At 43.2% G+C, this 21,484-nt stretch overlaps 1 protein-coding gene across 1 annotated transcript in view; it reads left to right on the top strand.

The window, feature by feature from the left end:
• Window positions 1-21,484, top strand: part of cdh23 (cadherin-related 23) — a 135,094-nt gene that overhangs the window by 1,474 nt on the left and 112,136 nt on the right. Inside the window, exons 2-3 of the mRNA XM_078104959.1 lie at window positions 8,896-8,989; window positions 11,315-11,389. Of these exons, the coding sequence (XP_077961085.1) occupies window positions 8,905-8,989; window positions 11,315-11,389 (160 nt within the window). The 5' untranslated portion in view covers window positions 8,896-8,904. The remainder of the gene's footprint in view (window positions 1-8,895; window positions 8,990-11,314; window positions 11,390-21,484) is intronic.

The raw sequence follows: 21,484 nt of genomic DNA, 5'->3' as shown, positions 1-21,484 counted from the left end.
GTGTAAATAGTGAGTTGAGCAACAAGCAATGCTTTTCTCCGCCTGTTGAATTAGAGGTGAACACTCCCGCTTGCTGCGGTTTGCATAGATGGGGAGACATGCTTTCCTAAATGTGCCGCGGTGGGCATGAGTCTCACCGAAGACCAGATCTTTGACAGTAGCTTTTAAAAAAAAGTGTGATTGCTTGAATAGTTTTTTTTTGTAAACCCATCCATCCTACTAATCCCTGTGTCCCTCTATTGATTTTGAATGGTATAAATGTCAATCCATCATGAAGGCATTTGGAAACAAAAACAGTAAGAAGGTCGGAGGCCTCTCATTTCTCACAGTTAAAACATTGGGGATTCGATTGTAAAGTGCTTTGAGTATTCTCTCCTTCAAATAGGCCTAAACCGTGGCACGTTAAACAAACAAGGAACAGCTATTTAATGGCTGCTTTGTTGTGTGGCGAAGCCCTGTTGTTGGTATTTGTGCACGGAGCGCTGCACTGAAGGGGGGCTCCAACGGCACACGGAGAGACGGGAGAGGAATGAGGGGGGAGTAAGATGGGAGGCAGAGAGGTGAGCTGTTGATCTTCTAAGGCATATGCTGGGGAGATGCTGTACTAAATAGTGTGTTTTGATCTTTGGACTGGGATTGAAAGCGTCAGCCGTTGGCAGGGTGGAATGACTGCCCTCCAACAAAGAGAGAGGCCAAAGGAGATGAATGAGTCTCTACGGGCTATCGGCCGCCCTCTGACACCGCTGTCCGTGTTCGTGTTGTCTGAAATACACACAGGGCTCTGCTGGGACAGCTTTGCCGAGCTCATTGCGGCGGATAATGGCCAAATGAAAAGTAAGCGTGGCTAAGAAACAGGCATTTTAACACTGACATCGCAAACATGAGGGAAGTGGCAATAAGTTCACATTATGGATGCTTTGAATTTGTTTACTGGCTTAATGTGTGAGGGACAAAGAGGGAAAATCCCAGGCTAGTGGAGAGCTGAGACAAACACTGAGATAAATAGTGTGCGAAGGCCATGATTACAGTATACAACAAACTCATTAACAGAAAACCTCATAGTCTCATAAAAACGCTTATACTGTAGGCTGTAAGCTGAAAATATTATGATTCAGAAGAATACAAGTGAAGCAGAGGACAAGAAGAGCATGACTGCATTTTGATCCGTGTTGTTTGTATCAGTCGAGGGATGAGAGGGAAAAGTCATAGAGTGTATCATTATGTTCTCACCACAAATGTGTCTAAAAACACTAAAAGCCTAAAAGCGGAGAGCTTAGACTGTTATGTCTGTCTGCAGCTGAGAAGGTGGCACCAGAACATCCTACACACCTTTCTGTGGTTTGGTGAAAGTATGTTTGTTTTTTTACCATACAAATCCATTTATATTGTTTCTGTGCACTGTTTTATATTAAGTATTTACTTGAATTAATATTGCTGTATTAATCTGATCGTTTTGAGAAATTTTAATGTCAGAAATATTCCAGTTTTCTATTTTAGCAAATGGTTCTGTTTCCTGCTCGATCAGAATATTGAGAATTCAGTAATATCAGTGTTTCGTGGAGGGCTTAATCCACAAATTTCCACCACAACCACTGATTAAGTGTTGCTTGAGTACGAGAACAGACGACAATAACGCCAGCTTGATACTAATGGCCGCTGGCCAGCAGGAGAGACGTTGCCTCTAGTGAGACTCGCCGTAAGTACATTCGGCGGTGTGGATTTCCAGAGGCTGCGCAGTGGTTCAAGAAAAGGTCACAACACAAATCTATTGGATTCCTACACAGACCCGACTTGTCCGTAGTTTTTGTGTCGGAACAATTCATTTTTTTAGAAAAATAAAAGCTGTTTTGAGGCAACACAACCCCAAAGCGGTGAACACCGGCCTCCTGACTCTTCATTTTGTGAGTCCACCATGAAAAAATATCGTAATTGACGTTTCATTGGCATTATTTTTTTTCATGAAAATGGAAAAAGTGTAAACCCAGTAGATGGGCCGGGATATTAACTTTATGTTCTATGTGCGGCTTTGAACATTTAGAAACAATGATGGTTGGAGACGTTATTTGTTTTGATCAACACGAATTTCTGATAAAATATAGATTTGTACTATATTTTATCTTTGTGGCACAATTTGCTAAAATGCTGAACAATTTGGAGTCTTATGCAAAAATACTGCAGCAGAGTTCAGTGGCTGACTGTTCTACAAGATAAAGTGTCATCAGCATCATGTTACACCCATCATTGCAAGATCAGTTTTAATCAGTTTTTTTTGCACACACGGCTCTTCAGCTTCCACTTAACAAATTACTTTTTTCTGACCCAACTGTGTCTCTGCATGGGGCACAGGAGGAGGCCTCTCCCCTACTATTTACTCCGAGGGAACACTATTGCTATCTGACCAAATGTCACTATCACACATGCATGCACACACACACACACACACACACACCACGGCCACACATGCACACACACCATGGCCACACATGCACGCACACTTTAGTGTTGGTGGACACAGGCCGTGGTGTGTAAGAGCTGTGCCTGCTCAAGCGTTTAGTTTCAGGGTCCTGTAATGGCTCTTCTGATAACAACCATCTTCGTAGGGCCTGTTCCCGCCACAGTGGTGAGGTACACTGTCAGCCCGTACCAGATCAAAGAGGTTTCACATGGCGTCTCCAGAGGACGGTCTGTTTTGGCATGTTATCTATTATTCCCCGGCGTGTATATCCAGTTTGCCTGGTAGCACTTCAGGGATCCTTCATTGGGAGGAGACTCCAGTCAAGGGAATGATTTGCACAGACCAATACCACCACCAAGTTTGTCTCAAGGGACTTCACAATGTGTACAGCATGCGGGACCCATTATCCTTCGAACCCTCAATTCAGCAGGGACCAGCTTCAATTCATTAAAATATGACTAAACTGCAAAAATGTGTGTGTTGAACAAAACTCTTAGATTGTTGAGGTTTGGAAACTGCTGTTCAGCACATCAACAAGCATGATGCGATAGACTGTTAGTCTGCCAAGTCACACTGGACATATTATTATATTATATTATTGTCCTCCTGGTGTACTAAACGTGGTTCCACATTTTTTAAGAATGTTGAACACCAACACCAGCGATTTTCTATATAATCCGAGCAACGAGCGCGGTTTTGCTCAGCATCAATGTGCCGTTTCTACTGGGCAAGCACTGCATGCTCTGCAGTCCAAATGACATCCTATTTACATCGCCCTCTTGTCATGTGGGTGAAGTTTGCTGAGTAAGGCTTTAAGAGATTCCTGTCATGTTGGAGATGAAGAGATCAGGAGCGCGGGAAGGAAGACATTACTCAGCTCATCAGAGCTGCCCCTCCCTCGTCCCTGACGAAGCCAAATGTCTGCTAATCTGTCGGTGAACTCTGTGCTAATGACTGATGGCTTTTTCATGAGGCCCGAGGGCTGCCAGAAATCTGCCATTGATTTTCTGTAATAATCCAGATTCGGCTGCAAGCTGAGGGCCACTGCTCCCCACTGCGAAAAGTGCCTTTTGAGGTTAAAGCAAGTCAGACACAACTGCCATGTGATCAATAATATTGAGTTTGTAAGCCATGAGATGCAGTGATGTGGGCAGGCACGCCTCTCTGGAGAGAACGCAGCAGGTCCAGATATAACTCTTCACTTTAAACTGCCTTGATCAGACATTACTCACAGATAAGCTACAGACTACAACTCATTAAATAGACCTTGATCCCAGCCTCTCTAAGCTTTGCCCAGTGGGAGTTGTATGTGTTCCGATTGGTCATTTCTAGGCTTTAAATATCCCCCGACTGGAATCAGGGCCGGATCTCGGCTCTGTTGTCAAGATGTAACCAAAACATAAAAGTCTCAGCCACTATCCTGCATGTTTTAAAAAAATATTACTTGGATGTTTATATGGACTTCTTTTATTGCGGTAGGTACAGGGAAATAGTTGTCTTGGACCCACATGTAACGTTACGACGCCACAAATACAACACCACAAGACATTTTGGTTTAGTTGACATTATACATCAGGACCCAGAAGACCTCATTAGTTGTCAAAGCTCAGCACAAAGTTTGAAATGACGACATAATATGTAATCGGACATCCAAGTTAAATGTTATATCAAGAGAGAGAGACAGAGACAGAGAGAGAGATTATATAAAGAGCAAAAAGGAAAGGAACCAGGACAGAAAAAGGCGAGCTCTGGGAGAGAGAGACAATGGTACATGTTTGCATGGGTGAGGGGGGTGAGCAGAAGATGGCCAGCGTCTCTGACAGAGTGAAAGAAGGAGCGCAGAAAGTGACGGATTGATGGATGGTGACAGTGCATCGAGTGGGACATTTCTGCAGCGAGCCTGCCTCCAGGACAATGTCCCTGCTTTAACTTTCCTCCGCAATTTAATTTGTCCATGCAAAACTGACTCGGTGCAACTTTAAAAGTAACATGTACTCGGCTAAATCTGCCGCTAGATCTTGCTTACGCCTTCAAGAGCCCCTGTCTCATTTCATTCCCTCGGTCTGCTCCGTGCTCGATGCCATTCCTGTACCACATATTATGTGAATGTCGGGCTTTCGCTCCAACACTGCGGTGTGTTTACAAGTTTCTAAAGACCTTAAACAAGTCTGCATTTTCAAGATTTCTCATTTACCAACACACGTGTTGTTAAGGATTTCGGAAAGCTCTCGAGGGAGGCCTCACTCCTTTGTTCTCGTCCCGGCCGGAAATGAGGACTCGAATGAGTAAATTTGTTTAAATTCAAAAAACCAAAAAGTATTTAATGACTAAACAACGTAATAAGGAATGCAATTACAAAGTGAAATACAAAGCGAACAGTGAAACATTTCACAAAACAGAGAATTCTCTGAGCAAGTCTAAAGGGACTTATCAAAGCGGCTGCAGGAAAATTCTAACAGTCCTTTCCCCGCTTTGGTCCTTTGAAACCTCTTGAGGTGTGTCTTCCTTGGTGCATTTGAATGTCATTGGCTTCTTCTTCAGTGTCCCCTCCTGCATTGTCCCCTCCACGTCGAGGTGTGAAGCTGCAGCTGTAACCTGAAACCTTCTTTGTAAAACAGTTCATGTGGTTCAATTCTCAAGACATTTGCCCCAGTTGTTCATTTACTACCTGACAGGAGAAAAAACTCCCAAAAAGCCCCTTTGGGGCTAAAATTGGCAGAAATCCATAAAGGACGGCAACTAGCATCCGTCCCCAGGTTTTAACATCACATTGTAGCAGAATGTTAATGTGTAGAGTGTTTATATGATTTAAATGACTATAAACTGTGTTTGATTCAAATTGTATTCACTTCATCTAACATGTTAATGTAATAACTAATATCTAACATCACACAAACTATAATTCTAACACTAAACATTATTACACGTACTATAAATTCTATGACTAGGCATTCACTTCTATTTAAAACCTCAACAGTGTCGTCACTTATATGTTGGACCAGCGCTTGAATATCATTTGTTAAAAATAAGATGAACGTGCTGAGGAATTTGCTGCGGTTTAATAATGGTTGCAAGTGTATTTTTAGATAATTGGTTTTACAGTATGGAAGCCAGTGACACTTCCAGTGATCATGGGGTGCTCAGCAGGGGTTTATCACCCACCCGTCCACACTTTGCTCCCACAGAATTGTGGAGTGATTGCAGTGGTACATGTGTCCCACAAAGTGCACATTATATGGTCACACAACAGCCTGTGAGCTATTTAAAATGTATAAGTATAGATGTACATTCAACAGTGTTATTTCCGAGGTACTAAAACATAACTATAGCGCTGTTTGGAATATGTTCTTCTGAAGAATAACAATAAATTGCCCAAGCCAAAAGAAACCTATTTTTTCCACTTAGCCCACAGCGTATCTAACCATGCAAATAGTTTCAGTTAGATTCGCTGAGCTTCTGACATCTGCAGCAGTGATTTCTGCCCCCAAGATAATTGAGTTAAAAGGGAGTTTGTTTAATGGTGCTCAAAATATTGAGAAATGACATTTCTAAGATTCAGCTGAAAGGTTTCTTTTTGATACGATGTCCTGTTTACTGTAGATAATCTGTGTCTCAGCTCTGGATAGTGTTCACTACTCTTCAACCTTCAATACAAAACACATTTTTACATAAATACTTCAACGAGATTGATATGCAGTCGTTCTGCATAATGTGTAGCAGTTGACTTTTTCAAACAGCAATTTTGAATGCATTGAGCATTACGAATGCAATTCAGTTCACTTAAATTGTATTATCAGAAGATCTCTCCAAAACTGGGCCAATACAAATGTATCTGTATGGTAAAACACCCAGGGGGATGTTGGAAAATGAATGTTGCTTATTTGGGTGAACTGCTCCTTAAAGTTAGGTTAACATCTTGCACTAAAAAAAAACAGCTGTATGGCATGTTTCAAATGACCTGTGTGATTTGCAGGTGAGAACGAAGAAATAGGGAGACAAGAAACATTAAATGATGTACAGTACTGTCTCTTGGTGCTTGGAACAAAAGATGGAACAATAAAACGTGCAATAAATAACAACCACCTTAAGTTATTATTAAAACACTTGACACCGCAGGTGGATCCTCACTAGCTGCTTACTTTGCTAAGACACGAGCCCCGAGTCGTGTGCACGATCCAGGTTGCATCAACAAGAAAAAATGGTACCGGCTTAGCAACTTTGCAGACGTGCTTTCTTTGTGACAATGAGTCATATTGAATTCTTCTTCATCCTGTTAGACCAGAGAGGCGAGAACAGCTTTTATTTTTTACCGCTGCCTCAGCGCTTAAACCCAACAGGTCCGTCTCAACTAGTATCCATCATTCACATTCGTCATCTCACAAATGTCCTTCAGCATTTGGAGGAGGGTTAGATGTGTGTGTGTGTGTGTGTGTGTGTGTGTGTGTGTGTGTGTGTGTGTGTGTGTGTGTGTGTGTGGGGAGAGAGATATCTGGCAGACAACAAAGTACAGGCCATGCATTCGTTAAGCCAATTCTACATTTTGAAATTTTACAATGATTATATTTATATATCAATTTATAGTTCAACGGAGTTTTGGTTTTGGTTAGCCCAATTGGATTAACATCAGCTTGTGTTGTTCACCCTTCTCACTTACTTTTTAACAGCCTTTTTGCTAGTCTTTGCCATTATCTGACTTTTTCAGTGTGGAGGGGTTTATTGATTGTCCCCATCCAGACTTATCAACTCACCAAGCACAGAAGAAGAACACGGGAAACACTGAGCTTCCCCTCAGGTCGGGACGCCTTCGCGTGGTACTTACTGGGTTTGATTAACGGTGTGTCAGCACATTCGGCTATTTAAAGTGCTCCTGGCTATCTAAGTCTTGCTACCTCAGGCGTGTTATTGATAAAAAGCAGTTGGGAATGATAAGATGGAAAAGATATGTAATTTTTTGTCAAATAAAGATATGTGGCGGAAGTGTCTAATTTATTAAGGCTGACATCCTTGACTCCATCTGAGCTTCCCACTCCAGATACTCCAGATGTACTAGTCTTTACTAGAGGACCACAATTGTTTTCAAAGAGTACAATGGGGGCTGGGGGGGTACCAGAGGGGGAAAGAGGTCTTAGGGCCCAGTAGGAGACATGAATGACAGTATAAAGCAAAGAAGGAAGGAAGGAAGGGGAAAGGAAACAAGGACAGGATAAAGTTAAAAAAAGGAGCAGACAACACCATGTAGGTGGAATTGTAACAGAAAGTAAAATGCAATAATGCTGAGGAAACCGGTATCCTAATGAAAACAAATGTTTCTTATTCAAAGCGACACGCATGCACAGCAGACATACGCGCGCACACAGACGTATGCATACAATAAGCAATTACCGCGCGTCTTTCTCACTCACCTGTAAATTGTAACTGCTTTGTCTGAATTGAGTCCATAGGAATTGTTTGTGTAGCAGCAACACGCCAGCGAGCAGAAGCACAAAGCAGCATGTGCATTGTATTTTATTGCATCTCGCGCTGCTTTCTGTAGTTTTATCTAGCTTTATTTTGCCATCAGTTTCCAGAAGGACGGGGGCTGGGGGGAGGCGGGTGCCGTCCGAGCTGTAAACGTGAGCTGAAACACAGAATTCAGGATTCAGATAACCTTTCAAAATAAGATTGACACTGGAGGAGTCTGGCCGACAGTAATTCCCCGCTCGGACAACTTGTGACGACGGAACGAGATGGAACGAATGAGAGGGAGAAAAAAGATGACCAAGCACTTTTAACATTGTGCTCGTGTAGATGTGTTCAGCTCGCAACTAAACTAGCTGCCATATTCAAAATCTTGTCATATCTTGTCTTATAATATGAATTCTTCCAAGATTCTTCTGGTGGACTCTCTCTAAGGGGCCCCTCGACCCCACGGGTGCCCACTATACCCTCTTCTCTTACTCCCCCTGGGTGGTAACCAGGAAGTAGCCCTCCCGAACCTCTGGATTCTGCTGTTTTTTGAGCTTCAGGTTCAGTCCTCTGCAAAAACAGTCTCTGAGTGAAGATAGCATGTGGCTCGTTGATATTATATACTGGAATCAGACATGGCAATATCACAATAAATTAATATGGCAACGACAAGGTGGTAATTACATATTTTGTGGGGGGTTTATCAGACAATTAACTATGCAAAGTCTTGGCGGCTATTAAACAGTGAGCACTCTAATATAAATGAGCTGTTGCTCTGTGTGAATTTCCCCTCATTAACGCCCCAACCCTGCAGCAGACTCACAACACCTGGGTGAAGCGCGCTGTGCTGCACATCCCTTTTCTGTTCCCTAATTGCATTGATCACGTCCCCTTCTCCGCTCACACAACAATCACCGCCGTCAACCTGAAGCAGCTGAAATGTGTTTGGACAATATGTGGCTGCAATGTGGTAATGTGTGTGTTTGCCTCGTCAGGTGCAGGTGATGTCGTGGAGTGTGGGTTTAGGTGGCAGGATGGCGATCGCCAAGCTCCTTCTTCCCTTCCTCCTTCTCCATTCTTTCTGTGAAGGTGAGTCCACTTGAGCTGTGTTGCAATAGACAACCGTGCTGCATCATTTAAACAATGACCATGAATCCGGGGTTCAGTGTATACCGTTGAATTGAATGGACAGAGCACAGTGGTTCTACCCAGCAGTCATCATTTTGAATATTTAACAGTGAGAACTTGGAGCTGAATAATTAAAGGAGTATGTTCAGTCAGCCAGACTTTCCACTAAAAAGCAGCTAAAAAGTTTAAAAATAGCACTGTGCCATCAACATGGAAGTATAAAACTGTCTTGGATTGTCAGTCAATGCAGCCTTTTAAATACGCATGTCTTTTATAAGTAAATGCCCGTCCACAGTCCTTTTCCTCTCTCACTTCTTCATTATTAACTGCCACTTACCCTCTACACATGATTCCCCTACCTTCTCTTGACTCTCACACCTGTCTATTTATTTTTACACATTTCATCACCGTCACCACTTTTCAAACACATAATGTCTCACATTACCGTTTGGCCCAAAAACTACAATAAAATCTCTACCTTCTTGCTGAGTGTGTTTCTGTGAGGGCTTGAGAGAGGCACAGAGCACGAGCTTCTCTGTGAGCCGGTTACCGTGACCCCCCCCAACGGTGACCGACAGGGAAGCCAGCGGGGAAAGTTATTAAGTGAATGCCACAACCTCTTTCCATCAAAGACAATGAGTTTACCAAGGCTCGTTTTATATCTCTCGTCCCCCACACACCTTTTTGTTTGCTTTTGATATACCGCTATATACGCTTTCTTCCTCTCCCCTCTCTCTACCACCCCCTAACCCCCCTCCCATTTCGACCCCATCAACAAACAGACGCCGTACTCCGCCTTCAGCATCACATCTCTGGTCCATCAAATTGGTTGATGATCATAGTTGTGATTATATCGAGGTGGTAATCTATTTGCAATTGACCATCCAAGCCTGACGGGGTGGCTGGCAGTAGCTACAGCACAGGTACGGACAGGAGCCTGTTAGCCCCCCCCCCCCAGCTCTATCCGTGTCCATGGCCAACAGCAGAAGTCACAAAGCAAGCGATAAAGATCTTCTTCCGCACAGGCGGGCACACAACTGAACGAGCTGTCAAAGCTGCGATTCCCTCTATCGAGGGCTCTCACTTCAAAAACCCTGCCCCCCCCATTCTCTCGCTTCAGCGTCCTGGTGGTCCGACGTACAGCTCAGCTGATCAAAGGCCATCATCTTTGTTCCCAGATCCTCCCGACAAAATAGCCCGTATCACGCTGCCGTGTGACACCGCAGAACATTACCCGCAAACATAACGCGGCAGACTATTCACCCTCTGACAGGCCGGCTGGTAGTGTTGCATTTTTACTTAAGTCCTAAGTGTTTGACCTTGTTATAGTTGGTTTCATATCACAGCAGACATTCATGGACAATGGAGACAAAAAAAGTCTCCCGAGGAACGGGCCATGTGAAAATAATGTTTCGAACTGACCACAGCAATGCACTGAATTCAATATTCTCAGCTCACAATGTTTCATATTGGCCGGTGAGTATTTTTGAAAGCGCTTGTGTCTAAAATGAGATGCACTGAGTAAGTACTGCTGTATTTGACCAGATTATACAACTTCATGAGGAACATTATGGCCCTTTTTCAAGGTCACATATCTGAGCTCAAAGGCTCAGTCAACACGCACACGCAGTGAACGGATGAAAACCGTCAAACGTGAGGGAATAAGAGGAGTCATTGACTCATTTTCCATTACGATGCCTTCATTGCACACCGGCTACAATAGGCCGCCACCAGCTCGAACGGCAGCAGTAGTGGAAAATAATATGTGGATATTGTCTATTAACTTCTGTCATTACTTTAACGGTGACATCTTCAGCTTTCAAAACTTCCAAACATGATTTTATTTTTTTCAAAATTTCAGCCCCCAGGTGTACATTTGCTCCTTTGCACTCACACAGTGTCATACACTGAACGTATATATTGCAGCCGCCTTGTTGGGGGGGGGGGGTCTATAAAATAAACAATAGAACAAGGGTGTGTGCACCGGCATTCTCCAGTTTTAGTGCTCATTGCAGTAAGGTTTTAGCCCGTACATTTCCCAATGATTGCGTTTACAGACGCTGCCGGAGTTCACCGCTCTACTGGATGATTTCAAATGTCTACTGCTGCTTGTGCTGCTGAATGTAAAAACAAATAGCAGTAGGTAATAACAGAGTGAGCTATCCAGTTGCACTCGTTATGGCCAAAATGGAGATAATCTATTTGGAAATCCAACAGCTAATTCACTTAGTTAGTTTACTTGGTTTAATGACTTCATTTGACTTTGTCCTTCTGTCTTCATCACAGGCTCCAACCAGCCTCCGCGCTTCCTGAACTTCTTCTTCTCAACCTACCTCCTCATCTATGAAGATGCGCCAGTCGGTGAGACTCTGTGGGGGGGCCAGCATGTTGTAATTCATTTATGTATCTTGTCTAAAGAAAGCTCAGTAAAGCTGTCTTTGCGGATTGCTTGTGTCAACTTGTTTACTGCACAGAGGGGCTCCGTCCTTCAATACAAACCAAGAAAGTGTAAACAAAAAGCAAAGAGAGATGTCAAAGAAGGCGCTGACGTTGATGGCTATGGATGTCTCTGCTAGGAAGCTTGTATGGGTTTCTGTGTGTGCTGTGTTGGTGTATGTGATGGGGAGGAAACTCCAAAGCCCCGAAAGACTCTCTGTAATACACTTCAGCTGACACCTGCGATGCTTTGGATAGTTCTCACCCTGGTGTCGATGACTGGATGAGCGTTCATCCTGATGTGATATCTCCATTTTAATATTGGCTTGCTCACATGTTGTGACCCACTGCCGTATGTTCGGTCTGATTCCTCCGGATCTACTATTCCCTCAGTTTATTTTTGTCATTTTTGTTGGTTGCAGTGATTGACAGGGCAATTTGAGGATGGCTGGCTTTTCATCATCTCAGAGGGTGTCAGTGGCTTGGAATTAAAATCCTTTATATCAGATTGATTTCCTTTTTTTCCACATGACCTTTACACTCTGCTAGTCCGTCAGTAGTATTCTGAGCCTGGGAGTGTTGGCATGGCCGTGTCGGAGCACAGACAACCTGTAGCGTTTTTATTTTTTACACTTTTTCTTGGTGCCAATAAAGTTCAAATAAACCACTAAGCCTCAGACATCAACGCTGTCCCGGTCCCCATCGCCTTCAGCTTTAACTCCATCATTACTGTAGCTGTGGGTTTTGCACTGCAGATAGTGAAGGGGACATATCACACTGAGCCGAGAGGGAATCATCATCGTCATCGTCATCATCATGTACCCAGCAGTTGGTGCAAAAATTCCTCATTCCGCCGATGCTCCAACCAGTGAAGGGCATGCGTGTGTTGGTGGGTGGCGTGCTAATTCCCCTAACCGCTCGGTCCAGGTTGCCCTCTGGCCATGAATCATTGTGTCCTCTCCTCCGGTAGCTGGGCATCGGTCCAGCAACGCCTTCCACTAGTCCAGAGAGCTGTCCGTCATGTCCCTCGGCCTTTGACTTCTTCAGCGGTGTGATACGAGGGCGGGCTGAGTGATCGGACAGTGACAATTTGTCAAGATTATCGTTTATTAGCTCAGCAGATGTCCTCATCCATGATGTCCTCCAATTCATGATCACATAGACACACCCAAGCCATAGTGTGTTTGTGTGTGTGTGTGTGTGTGTGTGTGACTAGAGGATGTGACATGGTTAAGATTACGGAGAAGTTCTGTTTCACCACAAACACCCTCACACAGAAACTCAAGATTACTTATCATCCATCACGCCAGCTTGATAGAGTAGCCTGGCAGCAATTTCAATGCTGACATTGCTCTTACTCTTGATTTGAATAAAGGCTATATTGAAAATACACATTTCCTCATCTCAAGGTTGAGTGCAGAGACGGTGTGCAAAAAATAAAGGATTGTTGAATTATGTTTTTCGAGCAAAATGACAGCGGATCAATTTCTTAAAACTTTGCCCTGTTCTTTATTCCGCTGTGATTTTACCACACATCTGATGAACATTAAAAGCGGTGACTTCTAGTTACCACGGAGCTTGTTGGGATTAGTTTCGGCAGTAGAACAATCAGCATGGGGCTCACATGTGCAAGTTGTGTGAGGTGACACCCAGAATCAGTCCTTGCAAAAAGCAATTGACTGACACATGCACAAAGGGACCATAACACTGTTTCATGGAAATGAGCAGTACAGAATACCTTCAGATAAATCTGTTCCACATGCATGTGTGCACACTTATTGACACCACTATCTGGCGTTGCCCAGGCAGCAGATCAGTGACTCATGGCCTCGGAGCCAGTAACCTCTCCTCCTCAATGCATGCAGGAGCGCATGATTATTTATCGCAGCGATGAGGATACACATCTAAACACCATGTATATTTGCTCTAAGTCTACATCCGTTCTTCTCTCTCTCGACAGCGAGGGCTTTGGTTCAGGAACTGGCACGTGGTGTTGAAAAGATGCTGCACAGCTGTGTGAAGTCAAAGCACCTGTAACGCCACTGAACTCACTACTCTGACGTATATACAGTATACGTGCATACGTGTGTATATATATAAACGTTATTTATAAATGAGTACAGTCTTTATAATCAGTTTGAGACTCAAGAGGAATGTGCAGAACACACTGGTGTGAATGATGTGTGTTATGCAACAGAAATACTTCATGATGTTTCAGAACCAAATTCTCGTTCAAGTCCATTCTGTGCATGACTGTGTGGTTCCATTTAGTGTGGGTGTGTGTGCATGTGATTATGTGTCATGCATTTCGGTCACATCTGTGCGGGGGGGATCATTCGCTCTCAGGGGGGGCCGCTAAACAGAGGAGCTGATGTTTAAATGCGGTGGCAGTCAACAGTGAGCGTTGTGTCAGGAAATGGGATGTGTAATTAGATGGAGAGAACACTTTGATTAAACGCTCTCATCTCCTAATCCACTTTGCCCTGATTCGGCAGATTAAGCTCTCTACTGAGTAATTCACTTGTGGGAAGAACGCAACTTGGGTTCACAATAAGAAACTTCCACACTCTGCCGGGATTGTGGGTGAACGTCCTTTAGCTTGTGCCAGTGTAGCATGGGGCCACGCTGCATGATTCAATTTTAGACTTTTAGGCTAATGTTGTTAAGATGTTAAGTATTTATTTTACGTGACACGTTAGTGTATTTGTTACATATAGGAGAGACGCTTCTGGCAGTATTTGTTACATGATCTGTTAATACAAACTAATATTTCAGTCATACGGAATCATTGGCATCTGTCAACACACTTGTGTTTCAAAAAATTTGTTTCATTTTACATTTCCCCTCTTACACAGTGGAACATTTGGACATCCATACCAGCACGCCTGCCAGTTCCAACATTAGTAGGTAAAATAGCTCCTCTCATTCAAGCCCAAATGGCCCCTTTTTTATAGTTCATTTATTTTGAATGCCAGCCGGGAACATGACTCCCGAGGGTGGGCCAATTGCATTGTTTTAGCCCTGTGCATTAATTAAGTAGAACCTCAGCTATGTACCAGTTCTATGACTCAGTTAAAACAACGTCTGGCCTCTGTCTAAAGTCCACCCGCTCTCTTCCGCTCCTTCGCTTTTCACTGCAACAGTAAATACCTTGCACTTTTAATTAGCTCCATGGCGTCCCTAATTCAATAATAATTAGGGAGCAGGGAGTTGCCCTAAGGAACAACTTATTAGAGCCTTTCCCTGAACGCGTTGATAATGTCTGTGTACTCTCTCCCCAGCCAATTCCCCTCGGATGCCTGGCGCACTTTACATTAGCTACGGCTTGTCGACACTCTCTTTCACGGCGTTCTGATTGGATATATTGACCATGTTGACCGCACTCGTCAACAAAGTCCTTGCTATTGTAGATTGATGGCGTTTGATTGGGAGTGCTCCTCGATAACGCAAATGCTTCTGTCAAATCTTCTGTCTAGATAATAGATCATTTTGACGCTCTAGTCAAAGACCTCCCAATAAACTGATGACATAATGATTGACATATTCCAAAGTAATCTTCTTTGACTAAATATGTAACTGCATATTTAAGGTGGCAAAATGCTGTATTTTTTTTGGAGGTGTCGTCAGTTGCGTTTGAAACCCTGCTTTTGGCACTAAGGCCTTAACTCTCTTCTTGCAGTTCACATAAAATTGTGGGTGAAGCTCAAAATGTCAGATTGGGTTTTCCAATGCTTTTGCCAATATGAATGAACATATTGTGTTAATGTTATGACAGGTCTCCTTACCTGGCAGAGTCTCCTGGTGCTGATTTATACGGCACAGCGTATGAGACGCAAGCATGTGCACACTCCTGCTCTCTTTGGCTCTGGGCTGCTTCATTAATGAGCTGTAAACACATTGCAGATTAAAACCCTACCAACCACTTAAACTGAAAGATGTACCCTCAACTAACACCGGTAGATTTAGTCAATTCCACCATTCGCTCTTTTTCAACTGTTAACCCCTGTTTACGTGGTAGTGGTGCAGCTCACTGTGCACTGTTCAATAGGCTGTTCCTGCAAAACAACATCTATGCAAAGGGAACTGATCCTTAATTAGGAAGTAAAACAATTACTGCACAAAATTACTGTTTCAGAACAAAATGTATGCCATAATGCAGCTAGAATTGATTTCAGTAATTCCTACATGCAAGTTATCCTGGTGTAGACATGTATAACATTTATGAAATGCAGTGGTTTCTATTTTACTAGGGTTGGGAAATATAACATTTGCTATCTTTGGGAACGCACTGATGAATGAATGAAAGTAGTATTGTAGTGAAGGAAAATGTAAGTGTACTTAAACTAAACAACACAAGTTGATTTTAGCAAGAAAAGTATTCGCAGCAATGTTTAGAATGGGATCGTAACATAGAAGTATAATGCAGAGAAAGGAATTACTGCTCCCAAAGCATTCATTGAAATGAGCCACATCCATTTCTTTTCCTAAAGACGTTTAGCTTCCTTCATCTAGGCGAGGTCTAAACCATCGTGAATGAGTTTGAATCGGCCATTTATTTCTTTAATTAACTGAATTTACTTCCAACAGCACTTTGCCTAAACAACACAGAGCAGAAACCAAACAAAGACAAATATGCAGCGATAAAATGCGTGTTCGTCTGGAGACAAGGAGGGGGCTCGTCGTCTGGGAGCTGATTTGGTGTTTTGGTCCGTGTCTCATAACCTACGTGCTTTGGATATCTGTCGCTGTCCAATGGCATATCAGAGGTCTGTTTCCGTTCATTCAGCCAAATCGGAACGTGAAGTGTCCTCTCTGCATCTGCTCTCGTGTCCGTCGCCATTTGAGTTTGATGATGACTGAAAGCCAACGTGTCTCATTTGTATGAATCCTATCTACCAGCTGCAGAAGCGAAGCATTCCTTCCAGTCGAGGTTGGAACCGGCTGATCGCAGTCCCAGCATGTCCGAGAGGTGTTCCTAATGGCTGGAAGTTTTTCTCGCCACGTGAGGCATTGTCCCCCGCCTCACTTTAGGGGAGGGGGTGCACTTGACCTCCTCAGCTCTCTGCTGTCATTGCGTTGACTCCCACAATGGTCACCCAATAATGCCGGCACACTGCCATCCATGAGGGACCTCTGTTTTGGTTTAGTCAATCATCCCTTATCTCTCCCCATGGTGCCTCGCCCCCCCCCCCCCCCCATTCCTCCCTCAGGAAATAATGGGGTCCACGGTTCAGTGGTGTCTGCAAACACACCATCCATCATGACGCTTGCTGCAATATATTGTTAGCACTTAGCCAGCACGTGATGTGTAAGTGTTATTACGGTCATTGCAAACACTGGCGGCCCTCTGGCCTCTCATTGCAACATTGCTTCTTTGTGTCCTCGCTCGCTAAACATTCTGCTCATATTTCTACATTATTTTGGATATCATCACTCATCCCTGATGTTGTTTTTCTAGCAATCTGACTTTCATTCTTGTGTTTCTACCTGCATTGAACAAAACATGTATTTTAAAATATGCAGTCTTATATGACATGTAATGTATATCAAATGTAATTTGGGCAGTGGTGTAATAAAATGATTTAACTTGTGTTTCCATCATGCTCCCAGAAAACATCTGCTGAATCAGTTAGGTCATTCAGCAGATAAAAGGAAAACCTCATACATTTTTGTAATAGACATTTAAATAACTTGACTTGTCTAATTCCTATACTTTACTTTAAAAAAATTATAACCTAACAAGACGTAATGACAAAAGACGGATCATTTAACCGATTTCTGGTCAGTACGGTGGCTGTGAAGTGCAAAACACAACGGCAAATAGGAAAGCACCGCACTTCAGAGCCACCGTAGGTCAGTGGGTTGCTCTGTTATTTTAAATGAATGGTAATGAAGGGTACCAATGTCCAAAGGGGGAAGCGGGGCCAAACAGGCCAATGCCTCGTTCCATTGTGAATGCAAGGGGATAGCGCACACACAGCAAAAAATAACTTGTTTTACAGCAAGTTTAGTTGATTTCATCATTCCCAGCCTGATGCAATGGGAGTGTAACAGAGCAAAGCATTTATCCAAAAACCCATAAGCTCTTATTTAAGACTGATTTGTTAAAATGCTGTTCCATGCTAACATGTAACAGCGTTAAGTATGTACGTTCTTAAACTATTTTAGACCAAGCTTTCATATCCTTCAACAGAAATTAAGTGCTTAAGTTACAATGACCTCATAGTTTTGTACCCTCTCATCATGATGTACTCACTGTCTCCCCACTACTGAATCAGTACGGTTTCTGCAGGTGTATCAATTCAAACCCACAGCCCTCAAATACATCTTTTTAGGAAGGCTCATCTAGAGTCAACACAAATCTTACCTTTGAACCTAAACGTAAGCGCTTCTTGAACATTTTTGACCAATGTCCTTATATCCTGACATATCTACTTTTATTCAATGACACACAATATTTTGTGAGTCTACATAGAAATCACCCACCATTATATTGAGCTCTAAATCTTTTTACTTTTCTGGTGGTGGTCCTCTTTGAATCCAATATAAACCTGAAACGTGTTCTAGTAGTATACAGAAAGTTTAAAAATGAAACTGTTTCCAACAATCAGTCAGTTCCCCTCATTGTGAGACTGGAGACGACCGACAGACAAAGATGGGGTCGTGTTGGAAAGGTTTAAGCTGTGTGTGTCTGTGTGGCTTTTTGTGAGTGTGAGATATTTCTTTCCGGGTTGTAAAAGATAATTAAAGATGTCTGTGGGAATGTGGAGCGACACCAGGTTGAGCAGCGCTGCTGAGGCGCCCGCACCGAGCTGACAGTGACTGTCTCCGTGGTGGCGGCGGTGGTCACCTGACTGACTGAGGATGGGCTTACACACACACAGAGAGTATATCCGTGTGTGACGATTGTGTATGCCTGGCCTCAATCACAAAAACAACACAACAACATTTTTGATGGGGATTCTAATTATACTTTCTTTCATTACCCCAAATGATCAGTTGAGCTGAGCCTTATATTTGATTACGGCAATCTCTCCTCATTTGGATAAATTTGGGATTTTGCAACACCACATCTATTTTCTGCAATTGTCATTGGACCGTATTTCCATTTTTTCCTCAAATGTATTGTTTTATTGTGTGTGCGTGTACGTGTGTGTGTGGGTGTTACTCTATTCTCCAGTCCTGAGAGCTGCCTTGCTGGGTGGCAGATCAGCTACCTGCAGCTGCTTATCTGGCCCAGGTGGGTCACGGCTGATACCTGCCTGAGCCACACGGAGCAGCTAACCTGGAAATTGACGTTTCACATCAGTGACCGGCTCTCTCGGCTCCATCGCAGGAAGCTGTGGGACTGAGGAGGGGCAATGCTTGCTTGTCTGCAGTCTGTCTGCGTGTGTTTTGAATGAGTCAGGTGGCTTGCGGCCCCCCCGTCACTCTGTGCCCAATGGAACATGCATGCTACAGTTAGTATTATGACTGTAGCATCAATATATTCCTGTCTGTATTTTACATCCCAGCTTCTTCCTATCACACACAAAACAAGCTTTTCAATTTGATGCAAAAAAACATGAGCAAAATGGAAAGTAAAATGTCAATTAGACCTCCCCATTGTCTTTGAGAGCTGGAAACCTCTGATGTTCAACAGCACAATTGATGCTTTGAAAGCTGCTACCCGGGCATGCATAGTGTTATGAATGTTGCTTGGCAAAAAAAACATCTGCTTTTGTGCGGCCCTGTTGCCTGCCATTATCTGATTAGTGCAAGACTAGTGACCAAACTAGCTGAATGCCAGTGCTGTGATGTGAACATGTGGCAGGAACAGGATACATTTCTAACGCGTGACTGAGCCATGATCAGTCCCAGAATAACACATTTTTATTGTTTGGATGAAGTGCTGAATCAGCTTAAAGGAGACACCTAGAGGCTAATTTCAACATTGGTCTGAGGCTAGTGTGCATTCTACAAAGAAAGGTGGTGTCATTCTAGCTTTGAAAGCTTACATTTGTACTCATAAAGGCCAGATGGGACTCATTGACTTACCTCTTTGCCCCCTCATTTACAGACTGGCTCTAATCGGCTTGCTTTTTTATCTACATCTGTGTCTTCTCCCCTAGTTGACAATGATGTCGCCCTCTTATTCTGTCATTGTGCGTCCAGCGTGTCACCTTTCCTGGAGGTGACGCAGGCTGCTGTAACTGCAGCTTTTTCAGCTGCATGTGTTGTCAACTTTTTGTTAGCACATATTTACTTTTTTTAGAAAGTGTTGGTTTTCTGAATCTTTGTATGTGGGACGTGGATCAATGATGGGCTAAGAAGGCGTTGTGTGTGTGTGTGTGTGTGTGTGTGTGTGTGTGTGTGTGTGTGTGTGTGGTTTTGCACACTGGTGGGATGGAGAGACTGTGGTATAATTTAACTCCTCTTATCTTGCAGCAGAAGGTGTTTGACGTTTAAGGCCTCCTTAGAAGCACATGTCTTTCTTTTTTGTTGTTGTTAAGGAATAAGACGGGCTTTGCTGTTGTCTTTGCCTCTCGCCCCCTAAATTTGTTTTTCTGTTTGTTTGTTTTGTCTCCAACGACAAGATCCAGAATTATTATCATTAGAATGCAGCATGTCCGCTCCCTGTCTGCCTTTTGGTGGGAAGGGAAAGAGACACTGTTCAAAAGGACATTTAGAGGGAGATATTGAATATAATACAAATAACTGTGTATTGTTACACAAGATTAGTTTCCTTTTGCTTAGAAAAAGGCATTTACAGTACATCTACGTCCTCTTCCACTGAGTCACTAACAAGAGCCATTAATGTCTGTATCAAACGGTTCTAAATAGGGCTCATTTAATAATGATGTATAGTGTATACCAACCTGGAGTTTCTGGTGCTTTTTATTTGTAATTCTGCTTGGTTTGACATAATTCATCATGCTACTGCACAGTGCATTTGATCTGCTCTCTGTCGGGCCGATCCACTCCAGCTACACACACACATACACACAGACAGACACACAACCTTTGGTGAATGATACTGGAGTTGACGGCAACTGCGCTTGTTGTTGTACGTGCAATAAAAAGTTAAAAACACTTCAGCAATAAATCTTTCAACAAGTAAAAAAAAAAAGTGAAACCTAAGTCAGTCGGCCACGTTGTTCACACAAACGCAGCAAAAGCTGGTGTTGGCTGAGACGACGCAGCCTGGAGGACAGAAGACGTGAGGAATGACTTCTTCATTCTTTATAAACTGAGAAATTATATTAATTTCATTGACATTTTACATCTCTTTCCAGTGAGATATTAATTACTTTATTTAGTGAATTTGTTGTTGCTAACATGTCATGCTGCTCTGGAAACTATCTTAAACACGTAAAATTTCCAATTCTATTGTGAATTTATTTGATGTTTTTGATACTTTTATAACTTAATGCACAGAGCAGAATCCTCACAGCACACAGCTCCACATTCAGACCATCGTAGTTGTGAAACATTTGTAAAGGAAAGGGTCGGACCTTTTCGATGATATCAGCCCGCCACAAACCGCTACATGCCACTGAAACTTACACACTGTGTCACTCTGTCCCTCTTGACCAAAGAGCCAATTTTCAATTTTCCAGAGCCATTGGCATTGTCAGGAAACAGGACCTGAAGCTAATGAGCGCTCCAGATGATGAGTTCATTAATAATCCATTAAACGAGTGTGGCGTTGCACGGGAGGAAAAATGCTGTATGGGCGGAAGCTGGACATCAGATTTAGGCACCACTGTAAACAATCTTGAAAGACACACACAGAAACAAGTTTGACATGTCTGCACTGGAGTCATCTGATTCGTCTTCTTGAGCACATTATCAGCTGAGTGTTTTAGTCATGAGGGATGGAGAGGGAGAGGTGACAAAAAGGAGCCGGGGATGCAGGTACTCTAGGATGGAAAAGGGTGAAGGACATAGAGAGAGAGCGAAAGGTGGAGAAGGAACTTAAGAAGCAGGATGAATGACAGGGAGCTGGCAGAAACTGTGGCTGTGAGAGTGATGCACACG

Source organism: Gasterosteus aculeatus, chromosome 6, assembly GCF_964276395.1.
Source record: "Gasterosteus aculeatus chromosome 6, fGasAcu3.hap1.1, whole genome shotgun sequence".
NCBI classification, from domain to species: Eukaryota; Metazoa; Chordata; class Actinopteri; order Perciformes; family Gasterosteidae; genus Gasterosteus; species Gasterosteus aculeatus.
Note: the sequence above shows the minus strand (reverse complement) of the source record. Positions and strands in the feature narration are given on the sequence as shown.